This window comes from Saccopteryx leptura, chromosome 3 (assembly GCF_036850995.1).
Source record: "Saccopteryx leptura isolate mSacLep1 chromosome 3, mSacLep1_pri_phased_curated, whole genome shotgun sequence".
In the NCBI taxonomy this organism is placed as follows: domain Eukaryota; kingdom Metazoa; phylum Chordata; class Mammalia; order Chiroptera; family Emballonuridae; genus Saccopteryx; species Saccopteryx leptura.
Window position 1 is genome coordinate 323,052,339 of NC_089505.1, and position 12,563 is coordinate 323,064,901.

The 12,563-nt window shown below is 36.9% G+C and overlaps 1 protein-coding gene and 1 pseudogene across 4 annotated transcripts in view; one reads left to right on the forward strand and one right to left on the reverse strand.

Annotated features, from left to right (window-relative positions):
* SNTG1 (syntrophin gamma 1) overlaps window positions 1-12,563 on the reverse strand; it is a 587,020-nt gene that overhangs the window by 198,342 nt on the left and 376,115 nt on the right. For all 4 annotated transcript variants that reach the window (XM_066379071.1, XM_066379069.1, XM_066379070.1 and 1 more), the window contains one exon: window positions 1,606-1,688. In XM_066379071.1, coding sequence (XP_066235168.1) covers window positions 1,606-1,688 — 83 coding nt within the window. The remainder of the gene's footprint in view (window positions 1-1,605; window positions 1,689-12,563) is intronic.
* On the forward strand, window positions 1,725-4,966 carry LOC136397488 (protein farnesyltransferase/geranylgeranyltransferase type-1 subunit alpha pseudogene; annotated as a pseudogene).

Genomic DNA, 12,563 nt, shown 5'->3' on the forward strand with positions numbered 1-12,563 from the left:
CTCCGGAAGCGCGTTATATCACTTATTACGGCTAGCAGTGACAAATATGGAACCGGACATTGACCAACTCATTAGCCAAAAGCAGGCCCATAGTTCCTATTGAAATACTGGTCAGTTTGTTGATTTAAATTTACTTGTTCTTTATTTTAAATATTGTATTTGTTCCCACTTTGTTTTTTTACTTTAAAATAAGATATATGCAGTGTGCATAGGGATTTGCTCATAGTTTTTTTTTATAGTCTGCCCTCCAACGGTTTGAGGAACAGTGAATTGGCCCCCTGAGTAAAAAGTTTGGGGACCCCTGATCTAGAATGTAAGGGAAGAGGTCAGCAAAGCAGTTGGTAAAGATTTTATTTGAAATTGTAAGTATGGAGAATTGAGAAGGAAGCTGATGAGAGCACAGTATGTATAAACTTATTTTTCTATTAGTCAATGTTTAAGTCACTCAGGTCTTGCCATCTTCTGAATATTAGCATTTTAATATTACCTATTATGTAACAATTATTTCTCTGGCAAGAAAAATAAAAAGCTAGCTTAAATATGGTTAGGTTATACTTGTAGAAGTAACACTTGATCTTACCAAAGATCCTTCAGGAAAAACATACATACATACATATACACATACATACATACATACATACATACATATATACATACATAGACTTGGGGACCTAAGGCATTCAACTAAAGAACAATACTTGTGCAGATAGGTATAATGAGGGCTATTCATGCCCTGATGATGTTCAAAAAAAGTACTCTGAAGTTAAATGCTACAATTAGGTCAATAATTTCAAATAGAAGATAAACCATACAAGTCAGAAGAAGATACTATATGTCCTATATATCACAATATTTAGAGAAAAAAATAGAGACCTTTTAAAGTTAACTCTACTAGGCTTCATTTTCTGAGCACACAGATAATTGTTAGTCTTGTATATAATCAGAAAGAATTGTTTTGTATTTAGAATGATTCAATGTTTTAAAGGGTGAAATATATGGTTTCAAAAATATTTATAAAATTCAAATAAAACTTGTTTATTCCAAAATACAAGTGGGAAATGTAAATATATAACATTTTATTAAATATATATAAAAATACACATACTAATTTTATCAAATTTATTAAATTATTATTAAATTTATTAAATATTTAGTTTTATATTTATTACATTTTAATATAATGTGTAATAATTCCTTGGTATACACGAAGAGAACTAAAAAATTCTAAAAATATTGCAAATGAAATAGCTACTTTTAGCAAAATAATTTTAGTAGAAAGATGATAAAAATCATGCAAATCATTTAAAGCATAAAATTATAAAAACATGAAATGTTATAAAATGATTAAGATGTTATATATGACCTCTTGAAGTTAAAAAAAAATCTCTATAGTTTATCGACCTCAGAGGAGAAAAGTGACATTAAAACATAACTGACCTTATTTTTTCCTTCCTGGCTTGTCATAATACTTAAATTTTGAAGCAACCAAGAATTTCAAACCAGATTCAATAGCAGGTTTTACAAACTATAAATATACATATTTGGGGGGGGGGCTTTTATATGTTAATATGCTTATTAATATGAATCATGCTTCGGTCATCTTACTGTATTGTTGGGATGATAGTTGAGATGTAAGCCACTGTCACAAAGAGGAGAGGAGGTGCCACTACTCTGGTCACTTGGTGCACCTACAGAAAACAAAAACACAACATCCCATTAAGCGGATGCCAGAGTGTGCTAGACTAATGCATTCTACATTATTATACTTTATTATGCTCAATTATATCAAGTAAGTCAGATATTAAAATAGATTTTTATTTCACTTATATCAAAGCCAGAGTTTTGCAAGTAAGATAGCTGTCTAAAGTTATTGGGGCACTAAAATATGGTTTCAGCAAAAGTAAGGACTGTAAACAACCTGATAAAAGTAATATTTTATTTTATTATCCAAAATGGACTATACTTATGAACCATACTTATAATAGTTAATAATACAAGGTATTGTTTGTTTCAAAGTTCTACATAATGTCATGTTTCAACCTACTGGCAAACCCTATTTTTAGATACTATAATTTTCCATGATGAAAAAAAAAAGATTTTTTGTGCTCTGCCTTTACACAGACTTTTGGTAAATACTACAATTGGAAGTATCGTTATTGATATGATCTATTTTTCAAAACTGCAACTAAAACTTAAATCTAATAATATCTATTATTTATTTATTCAACTTTAATTTTTTTTATTGAATTTAGAGAGAGCAGAGAGAGAGAGAGAAAGGTGGTGGTGGAGGAGCAGGAAGCATCAAAACATACAAAAGCTGCTTCTTGTATGTGCCTTGGCTGGGCAAGCCCAGGTTTTCAAATAGGTGACCTCAGCATTCCAGGCTGACTGTGCTACCTCTTGTCAAGCAGTATCTATTTTTTAAAGATGAGTTTTGGGTATCAAATTTTTGGTTTTCCAAGATTTCACTATTTGGTAATATTTAACATTAAAATTAGAATAAATTTCTTGACTTCTGTTTTAAGTTTCTCTAAAGACATTTCTTTGGACTTGTTAATGTTGATAAATATTAGCTATTAATGTAATTTACTCTTAAATTTCCTTTGAAATACTTAATTTAAACTACAATAACAGGTAATACTCCTAATATATTCACTGATGTGTTAAAAAATAATAATGATTTTGTTCTCCACTTTTATTATTATAAAATTCTGAAGTTTTCTTGGTGCTAAGGGGAGACTCATACATTTTTTTGCTATACTAGCCTAAATATAGTTTCTCCACTCTTTAAATCATAAAAAAATTTATACTTTGGCCCTGGCTGGTTGGCTCAGTGGTAGAGCGTCGGCCTGGCGTGCAGAAGTCCCAGGTTCGATTCCTGGCCAGGGCACACAGGAGAAGCGCCCATCTGCTTCTCCACCCCTCCCCCTCTCCTTCCTCTCTGTCTCTCTCTTCCCCTCCCGCAGCGAGGCTCCATTGGAGCAAAGATAGCCCGGGCGCTGGGGATGGCTCCTTGGCCTCTGCCCCAGGCGCTAGTGGCTCTGGTTGCAACAGAGCGACGCCCCGGAGGGGCAGAGCATCATCGCCCCCTGGTGGGCGTGCCGGGTGGATCCTGGTTGGGCACATGCGGGAGTCTGTCTGTCTCTCCCCGTTTCCAGCTTCAGAAAAATACAAATATATATATATAATATATATATATTATATATATATATATATACTTTATTTTAGCTACTTTTCCTGTTGATGTTTATTTGCATCACTCTTTTGTGACAATATTTTTAATTGATTTTTTTAGATAGTAGATAGAAGGAGAAGCAAGAAGCATCAGATTGCAGTAGTTGCTTGCCATATGTGCCTTAACTAGGCAAGTCCAGGGTTTCAAACAACAACTTCAGTATTCCAGGTCCTGGATTTATCCACTGTGCCATCACAAGTCAAGTGAGGCAATATTTTTCATATACACATATAATACTTAAATTTTTATATCCATTTTGAATTGAATAATATGAAATCATAACATATCAAATTCCATGAATGGACAAGTTAGTTTTATTGAATAAAAGTATTAGGGGAAAAAATCTTACCAAAACTTAAAAAAGAAGAAACTTAATAATATATATATTAACAAATTAAAACTAATAATGTTAATAATTAAAAAAAACATAATACATGATCATGTGGTATTTATTTATCTTTTGCTGGTAAGCTTTATTTGGCACTCAAAATCAATTTTTAAATGGTCACAATAGGATATATATATGTATATGTATATATATATATATATATATATATATATATATATATATATATATAATATCTCAAGGATGTAAAAAGAAAGAAATTGAGACTGGGCGGAGCCTCCACTGCCAACCCCTCTACTCCATTGAGTGAGCGGAGAAAGCGACCAAGGGGCAGTAAGTCTGATCATCAAGAACAGCTACCAGCAGCAGCAAGAAGTGACAGCAGTCCAAGTAATGACGTTCTTTGTGCAGGACAGGTTCCACAGACTGGACTCGCCCAACACCTATATCCGGTTTAGGGACAGAGCATAATGGGCTTATACAGATCCAGCGCGGCAGCATGATGGCCCTAAACCAGTAGTCCAGATCATTTATAGTAAAGAATTTAGAGCTGTTTATTATTATTTCTGGGCTGTTCTGCTACATGATTTAAAAAAAAGTGAACGAGATTTTAAACTAGCCAAAGATGCTACTGAGTTATATGCAGCCAATTATACAGTAAAACATTTTCAGAGAGTTTTCTTAAAGTCACTTGGAAAAGATCTACATGAGGAATTGAACTATAACACTGCAATAATTGAAGAACAACCCCAAAATATCAAGTTTGGCATCATAGGCAATAGTAGGATGACTAAGCAATCCATTTCAGGAGCTGGAGTTTATTGCTAATATGCTTAAGAAGGATGCAAAGGAATATTATGCCTGGGAACATGAACCATGGTTTATTCAGGATTTTAAATTTTGGGATAATGAGCTGCAGTATGTAGGTCAACTTCTTAAAGAGGACATGAGAAATAAATTTGGTAAAGATACTTCATGATTTCTAATGTCACTGGTTCCGAGTATTATGCTATAATGGAGAGAGAATTCCAGTACATTCTGGAAATAATCACACTAGTACCACATAATGAAATTGCATGGGTCCATTAGAAAGAGATTTTGCAGGATTATGGTCTTTCCAAATATCTCAATCTGTTAAATCAATTACTTGATTTATATCCAAGTCATAGCTTCCTCCTACCTAACTGCCTTTCTTGTGGATATATATGAAGATAGGTTAGAAAACCAATGTGACAACAAGGAGACATTCTTAATAAAGCATTAGAGTTATGTGAATTCTTAGCTAAAGAAAAGAACACTATAAGAAATATTGGAGATCTATTTGAAGATCCCTTCAAAGCAACTACAGCACAAAAAGTGACCCACCACCAAATGTACAGCAATAACAACATCTAGAAGAACTTAATGGAATGCTTTTATTATTTTTTTAAAGAAAGTTTAATGCAAAAGTTAAAACTAGAATAATTATTCCTTTTGCCTATGGTATAAAATGTGCATTGCACAGATATTGCTTTTTAACAAAAACTAAGTGTGATATTCCTTTGATATTGCTGCTATTCACACTAGCTTTAAGTAGTTTATTTTAAGGCAAAATAATTGAGGAGGGGGTAGGGGAAAAAGAAATAGAAGTTCCTAAAAAAGAAATCTGTAGTCTTTGCAATATTTATTCTAATCCCTTAGTATCAACTCCTTTCTAAATGGTATATAAATCAAGATTTGTAACATCAATGATTACAGGTAAGTTGTATGTAATGAATATGAGATAACTTGAATTTCTGTTCAGGAAATACAAAATGTAATTGTTTTATTAGAGCTGCTATGTCAGAGTATCTTGCTATCACTGTAATCAACTAATGCCAAAATAATGGTTTTGTTATAAAATTATACATATATCCTAAAATAAAATTAAGACAATTTGACATAAACTTGCATTTAAAAAAGATAAAGAAAAAAAGAATCTCAGTAACCAAAGAATAGAAGGGCATTTCCTCAATCCAATAAAGGGCATCTGTGAATACTTATAGCTAATATCATACTTAATGGTAAAAAAACTGAAAACATTCCCTATAATATATTGAGCAAAAGAAGGATGTTTTCTCTCAATAATATATTTAACATTTTATTGGAGGTCATAGCTATTGCAATAGAGAAGAAAAAACATACAGTTTGCAAGAAATAGCATAACATTATTTACAAATGACAATTTTATTTGTAGAAAATTTTAAAATGTACAAAAAGCCATACTAAAATTAATAAGAAAATTAAGGCCCTGGATGGTTAGCTCAGCAGTAGAGCATCAGCCTAGCGTGGTGATATCCTGGATTCGATTCCTGGACAGGACACACAGGAGAAGTAACTATTTGTTTCTCCACCCTTACCCCTCTCTCTTCTCTCTTTCTGTCTTCTCCTCCTGAAGCTATGGTTCAAATGGTTTGAGCAAGTTGGGCCCAGGTGCCGAAGATGGCTCCATGGTCTGCCTCAGGCACTGAAATAGCTTGGTTGCTGAGCAACAGAGCAGCGGCCCCAGATGGGCAGAGCATCACCCTGTAGGGGGCTTGCTTAGTGGATCCTGGTTGGGGCACATGCAGGAGTCTGTCTCTCTGCCTTCCTGCCTCTCTTCCTTTCACTTAATAAAAAAATAAATAAAATAAAAAAGGAAAATTAAGCTACATTACAGAATATATCAATATATAAAAATATATTTCTATGTGTCAGAAACAGATGATTAAAAATAAAATATTCAAAATATCACTTACAATAAATAAAAAGCATAAAGAACATAAAAATAAATTTGATGAAAGAATTCCTCACAGAAAACACTAAAATATTGCTGAAAAAAATTAAAATTTAAATATAATGGAAAGGTCTGTTATGATCGTAGATTGAAAGATTTGAAGTTGTTAGGAGGTTAATTCTTCAAATTTTTCATATATTCAACATAGTCTCATTCGAAATCATAATAGGTTTTATTTTAGTAGAAATTGACAAGCTATTTCTAAAATGTATGCAGTAATTTAGAATAATCAAATGATCTTGAAAAATTGCACGCTTGAAGAATTTAGCTTAAGGGACTTTAGCAGACATTACAGATGTACCGGAGACATATTGTGGTTTCAGTTCCAGATCACTGCACTAAAGCAATTGCATATGAAGTTATGTTTACACTACTATACTCCATTAAGTATGCAATAGTATTCTGTTTTTTTGTTTTTTTTTTTAATGTAGGCACCTTAATTAAGAGAACAATTTAATGTTAAAAAATGTTAACCATCATCCAAGCTTTTAGTATGTTGGGATCTTTTTGCTGGTGGAGGGTGTTTTCTTGATATTGATATATGGTAACTTATCAGGGAGGATGTTTGCTGAACATTGGGGTTGCTGTGGCAAATTCTTAAAATAAGGTAAAAGTAAAGTTGTTTGCATCGATTGACTCTTCCTTTCATGAAAGATTGATTGGTAGTATGTGATGTATTTAATATCATTTTTACTGTGGTAAAACTTCTTTCAAAATTGGAGTCAATCTCTATGAGATATTTTAGGGAAATAAATTCTATGACCGTGGGGAATTTAGGTAAAGCAATAATTCAAAAGGTTGAGGTGACGCATGCCTATTTGTTCTCTAATATATATTTGTTAACTGCCCTGTGAGTATAGAAGTTACCTTATTAAAATTTAGTATAATCTTTACATATAGGGTTACCTTGTTTACATTGGGATCCTCAAGTATAACTGTAATTTGAGTTCCAAATCAATTAAGACCATGAAGGTGCATTTCAACAGATGTTAAAAATTAATTCAGAAGCTTTTTTTTGTTCTTTTTGGTGTATAAATTCTTTTAATAAAGTTTAAATTTACAACTAGGTAAAAAATAAAATTAAAGTCAATCTTCCCAAACCCTACCACTGTTTTACAAACTAAGTTTATGTGGTATTCTAAATACTTTATTGTCTTTTCAACAATCTTCATATCTTCACAAAAGTACATTCTATCTCAAGAAATGACTTTCTTTGATCATCCATAAAAAGCACTTTCTCATCCATAAAAGTTTTATCATGAAATTGTAGAAATTCAGTCACATCTTCAGGCTCCACTTCTTTTATTTCTTTTATGAGAATGACCTTGATTAATAAAATTATGTGGGTTTCAGGTGAACAATTTTATAATACTTCATCTGAATATTATACTGTGTGTTCACCACTCCAAGTCATGCTCCTACCATCACTGCTTATCCCCCCATTTACCTACTTCTGCTCATCCTATACCTTTTCCCTCTTGTAATCCCCATACTGTTGTTTCTATGAGTTTTTCCCTTTTTTTAATCCCTTCACCCTTTTCACCAAGCCTACCAAGTCCCATCCCCTCTGACAGCTGTCAGTCTGTTCTCTGTATTGAGTCTTTATCTACTTTTTATTAGTTTATTGTGTTCAACAGAGTCCATATATAAGTGAAATCACATGGTATGTGTCTTTGTTTTTCCTGGCTTATTTCACTTAGTATAATACTATCCAGGTCCTTTCAGGATGTTGTATAAGGTAAGATTTCCTTTTTGACCCACTCATTTACTGATGGACACTTGGGCTGTTTCTAAATCTTGGCTGTTGTAAACTATGCTATAGTCAACATAGGGGTTCATATACTCTTTCAAATTAGCGTTTCAAGATTCTTAGGATATATTACCAGAAGTGGGATTGCTGGATCAGAAGGTAGTTTCATTTTTAATTTTTTGAGGTAATTCCATACTGCTTTCCACAGTGGTGGCACAAATCTGCATTTCCATTAAGAGTTCACAAGTTTTCCCTTTTCTTCACATCCTCGCCAACACTCGTGTGTTGATTTATTGATGATAGTCATTCTAATAGGTGCGAGGCAATAGCTTGTTGTGGTTTAAATTTTCATTTCTTTGATGATTAGTGACATTAAACATCTTTTTCATAAGTCTATTGGCCATCTATACATCCTCTTTGGAGAATTGTCTATCCAGGTTCTTTGTCTATTTGCTACTTGAACTGTTTAGTTTTTGGTGTTGAGTTATATAAGTTTCTTATAAATTTTGGATTGATAGTCCTGATCAGATATATCATAAATATGATGTTGATGGTCTCTTTTGTTGTGCAAAAACTTTTTAGTTTGATGTAGTTCAATTAATGTATTTTTTCTTTTGTTTTTCTTGCCTGATGTTATATGTTAAAAAGTATATTGCTATGCAAGACTTCTGAGCTTGGAGATAAAAGATGGTAGCAAAATGGGTGGATAATAACCCACCCCCTCCCAAGACCAAACTGGAGTTACAACTACATTTAAGAAGAGTCATCCTGAAAAATCAACTCAAGACTAAATGAAGAAGAATCTTATAACCAACAATTCATAGAAGAAGCCACATTTAGAGTGGTTGGAAGGATATGTGGAAGGAATGGCTCTGCTCCCACAAGCTAAGAGTGAGGTGCTGGAAAAATATCTCAGCTGTGTGAGGATTTCCCCCTAACAAGGGAGGGACCTAAACCCACAGCCGGATGCCCCAGCTTAGAGCACCAGAGATGGAATGAGGCATCCACATAACATTTGGCTGTAAAAAGGTACAAAGTTTCTATTTGCCAGAAAGAAGCAGGGGTCATCAAACTTTTTATAAAAACCGCCCACTTTTGCAGTTCTGGTCAACCTGGTCCCTACCGCCCACTAGTGGGTAGTCCAGCTTTCATGGTGGGCCAATCGCTAGGCTGTTTGGTTGCGTGGTAGGGACCAGGTTGACCAGCACTGCAAAAGTGGGCAGTTTTTATAAAAAGTTTGATGACCCCTGCCAGATATCCCCTTAAAAGGTCAACACAAAATCTTTATCTAACCATTTAGCCCAGTGTCTGTTGTAGAGAGGGCTGAGCTGACTAGTGTCCCATGAAGAGAGTTTGAGATTTGTGGCTCTAGGGAGAAATACAGGGGGACAGCTACCAAAGTCACTGTGCTGAGTCATCTTCCTATACCACAGCTGTCATCATTCCTAGGCGGGGTACCCTCCTTCATGCAGTAATTTGCCCCACCCAGGAAACATTAGGCCCTGTGGTGGAGTCAGCAGCCTTGAGGAGGAGAGGTCTGACCAGGCTTAGGGAGTAACAGTGATTCAGTTGTCTGGTTTTGAAACAGGAGCCATTCCCTTTGCTTTCAAGTGCATCTGACTGGCATTTTTCCCTCATGGGGGATTCAATAGAACCACCCGGCTGGCTGTTGGCAGACCACTACTTTGGACATCAAAGTCCCATCTGCCTGACTTTTAGTGATCCTGTCCTGCTGAGGTGCGGGCAAAGTTTGGAACAAACTGAGACATATGCCTGGGGTGGGGCTTACATACCACCTGCCCTGAAGCCTAACTGGCATTTCCTATCAAGGGAGATCCAAAAGCCTCATCCTCCCGAATCCATGATGGGAAAATAGCTGTGTTAGGCTTGCTCACTTGCACTTTACATAATTAGTGTGTGAGCATATGGCAGAACCATGTGTGTACATCTTGTGTAAAGCTATGGGTACTTTCCTTTGGTGCTGATTGCTCACCTGCCACTGCAAGGGGCCATTTGGTAGATAACTTGCCCCCAACTCTGAGGGACCATTTTGCTGTTTGTTTGCCTGCTGCTGTGAGAAGAGGTATTCCCCTGTCTGTTCGTTTCCCCATTGTTGTAAGAATGTAATAAGTGGGAGTGTTCCACCACTTTCCAGCTCTGTAGTTCACTACAGTCTTCCCAAATTCATTGTGAATCTTCCTGGCCTTGACACTGGCATTACATCTTGTATAGTGGGCAAGATTTGGATCAGACTAGTATAGACCCACAAACACCCTTGAAGGGTTGACTAGAGGAGTGGCCATTGTTTTCCAGCATATGGTTCCCTGTGGCTATCCTGTTGGGGGTCATGGGCTGGGTATTAGTTACAGCCCTGCAAGAAGAAACTGAAAGCTCTTTACAAGAGGCTGCATGAGAACAAAAGCTCCAGAAAAAGCTGCAGACTGAACACTAACAATGGCATGAGCTGGAATGGTTGCTTGAGAAGAAATGGAAGGTTTAAGAGATCCAGTTTTCCCTAGAAGCTGAATGCTGGCAATGGCAGTTGTTAAAGAAACAACTTTAGGATCAAGAGCTCAAGTTTCAGCTTCAGGCCAAGAGCTGGCAGATCAAAGTGATCACTGAAGAAGGAGTGTCACTGGCAGAGCAACTCTGAGTCAGTGGTAGCAGGCATTTCAAACTCCTCCTCCTCTGAGAAAGAAGAAGTTTGGGATGAAACTGCCTTTGGCAACCTCAGAACACAGCTGGTGGTCACCCAGAAAGTAGAAATCCAGCTGCCAAAAGTGCCTCAGGGGCAGGCACAACCCCTTCCAAAAGGTAGTTGAGGGCTCTGTGGTCTGGCCCTATACCCAGATAGAGTTGTTGAAGTTAGGGTAGAACTCATTGAGTCCCTGGCAGCTTGGTTACTGTGGCTGTGAGACATATGGGTAGATAGCATCATGTTCTCTGGAACAAAGATGGAGAGATTAGCCACTATTACCTCACATTCCTCCTTGAGGCAATGTGTTTAGAACTGCCATGAGAACCCAGGAAACTTTTCACTATTAGAATGGATGATGGCTGCCATTTGTACAGTCTGGCAGAATACTGAAGACTTGCCGGGGGCAGTAAATTGGGCACAGTCAGATACTGAGCTGCAGCAGATTATCTGGTAACTAGGCATGAGAAATGCTGCTTTCAAACTGAGGTCTCATGGGCCAGATGAGGAAGTATTGACGGCAAGAATGAGGGGCCTTATTCTCTTAGTACCCTCTCAACCCTTTTTGGATTACTAGTGGCTATCTTAAGCCCCTATGTGGGGCAGCCCATCAATATAGTTACACAGATGGTGGAAGACTTAAAGGAGGTGGAGGTAGCACAGAACCATAAGGATGTGCAGGCTGCTGCCCATGCTGCCCCCGCCCCCAACAACTAACAAGAGAAAGGGGCCTGTAAATGTTAATGAACCTAGATGTGGGTAGATTTGATTACTGCCAGGGCAGATAAAAAGAAATTAGATGGCAGGTCTAATAGAGTCCTGTTAGAGCTTTGGTGGCAGCTTAAGCTGGAAAAGAGGTTCCAGCCACTAAAAAAGTGGGGGATACCAGTGGCTAGGGCCACTGTCAATAAAATGGTTAAAGCTCAGGTTAAACAGTTGCAGAATTATTTGTTGGAGAGAGTTGAGGGAGAGGAGGATCCTTAAAACTCATTGTTCCAGTTTGAAAGGTGGGGTGGGAGGAGCCTGAGGGACCCATCTAACAGGGACAGGCAGAAGGTCAGAGGCCCCATGTGGAATTAGCAATCCTCCAGTCTCCTTCTAATGTGTTGGCTTTAGCTGGCCCAGGTTGCTTTTGCAACAGCTAAAAGAACTTTCAAGTCAGCACAGGCCTTGAATGTGTTTGACCCTGCCAGGCCCTGTGAGCTTGACCTTTGAGAGGTCTGGATGGGGCTTGTGACAACAAACAAAGCACTTATGGAAAGATACTGAAGTTTGTTATCAAGGAACTATATGGGTAGTTTCCAGTAACAAACCTTCACTTTTGGTGATTTGCACAGACAGCTTGGCACAATCATGGACTGACTATTCAGCAGTATAATGAACTGTTGGAGCTGGGACTGTGAAAAGAGGAGAATACCAGTTCCCATGCTGGAAGTATATGCCACTTGTAGACAGAACTACGGGAGACCTGACTGGGGTGGTGGGGGGGTGTCCACAGCACCTACAAAGGCCCTGATGCACTGAAAAGCTGCTCCTATCCAATTGCAGAGACACACCAAGAACACTATTTTTTATTTTTCTGAAGTGAGAAGCGGGGAGGTAGAGAGACAGACTTCCACATGCGCCCAACTGGGATCCACCCGGCATGCCAACTAGGGAGTGATGCTCTGCCTGTCTGGGATGTTGCTCTGTTGCAACCAGAGCCATTCAAGTACCTGAGATGGAGGCCATGGAATCATCCTC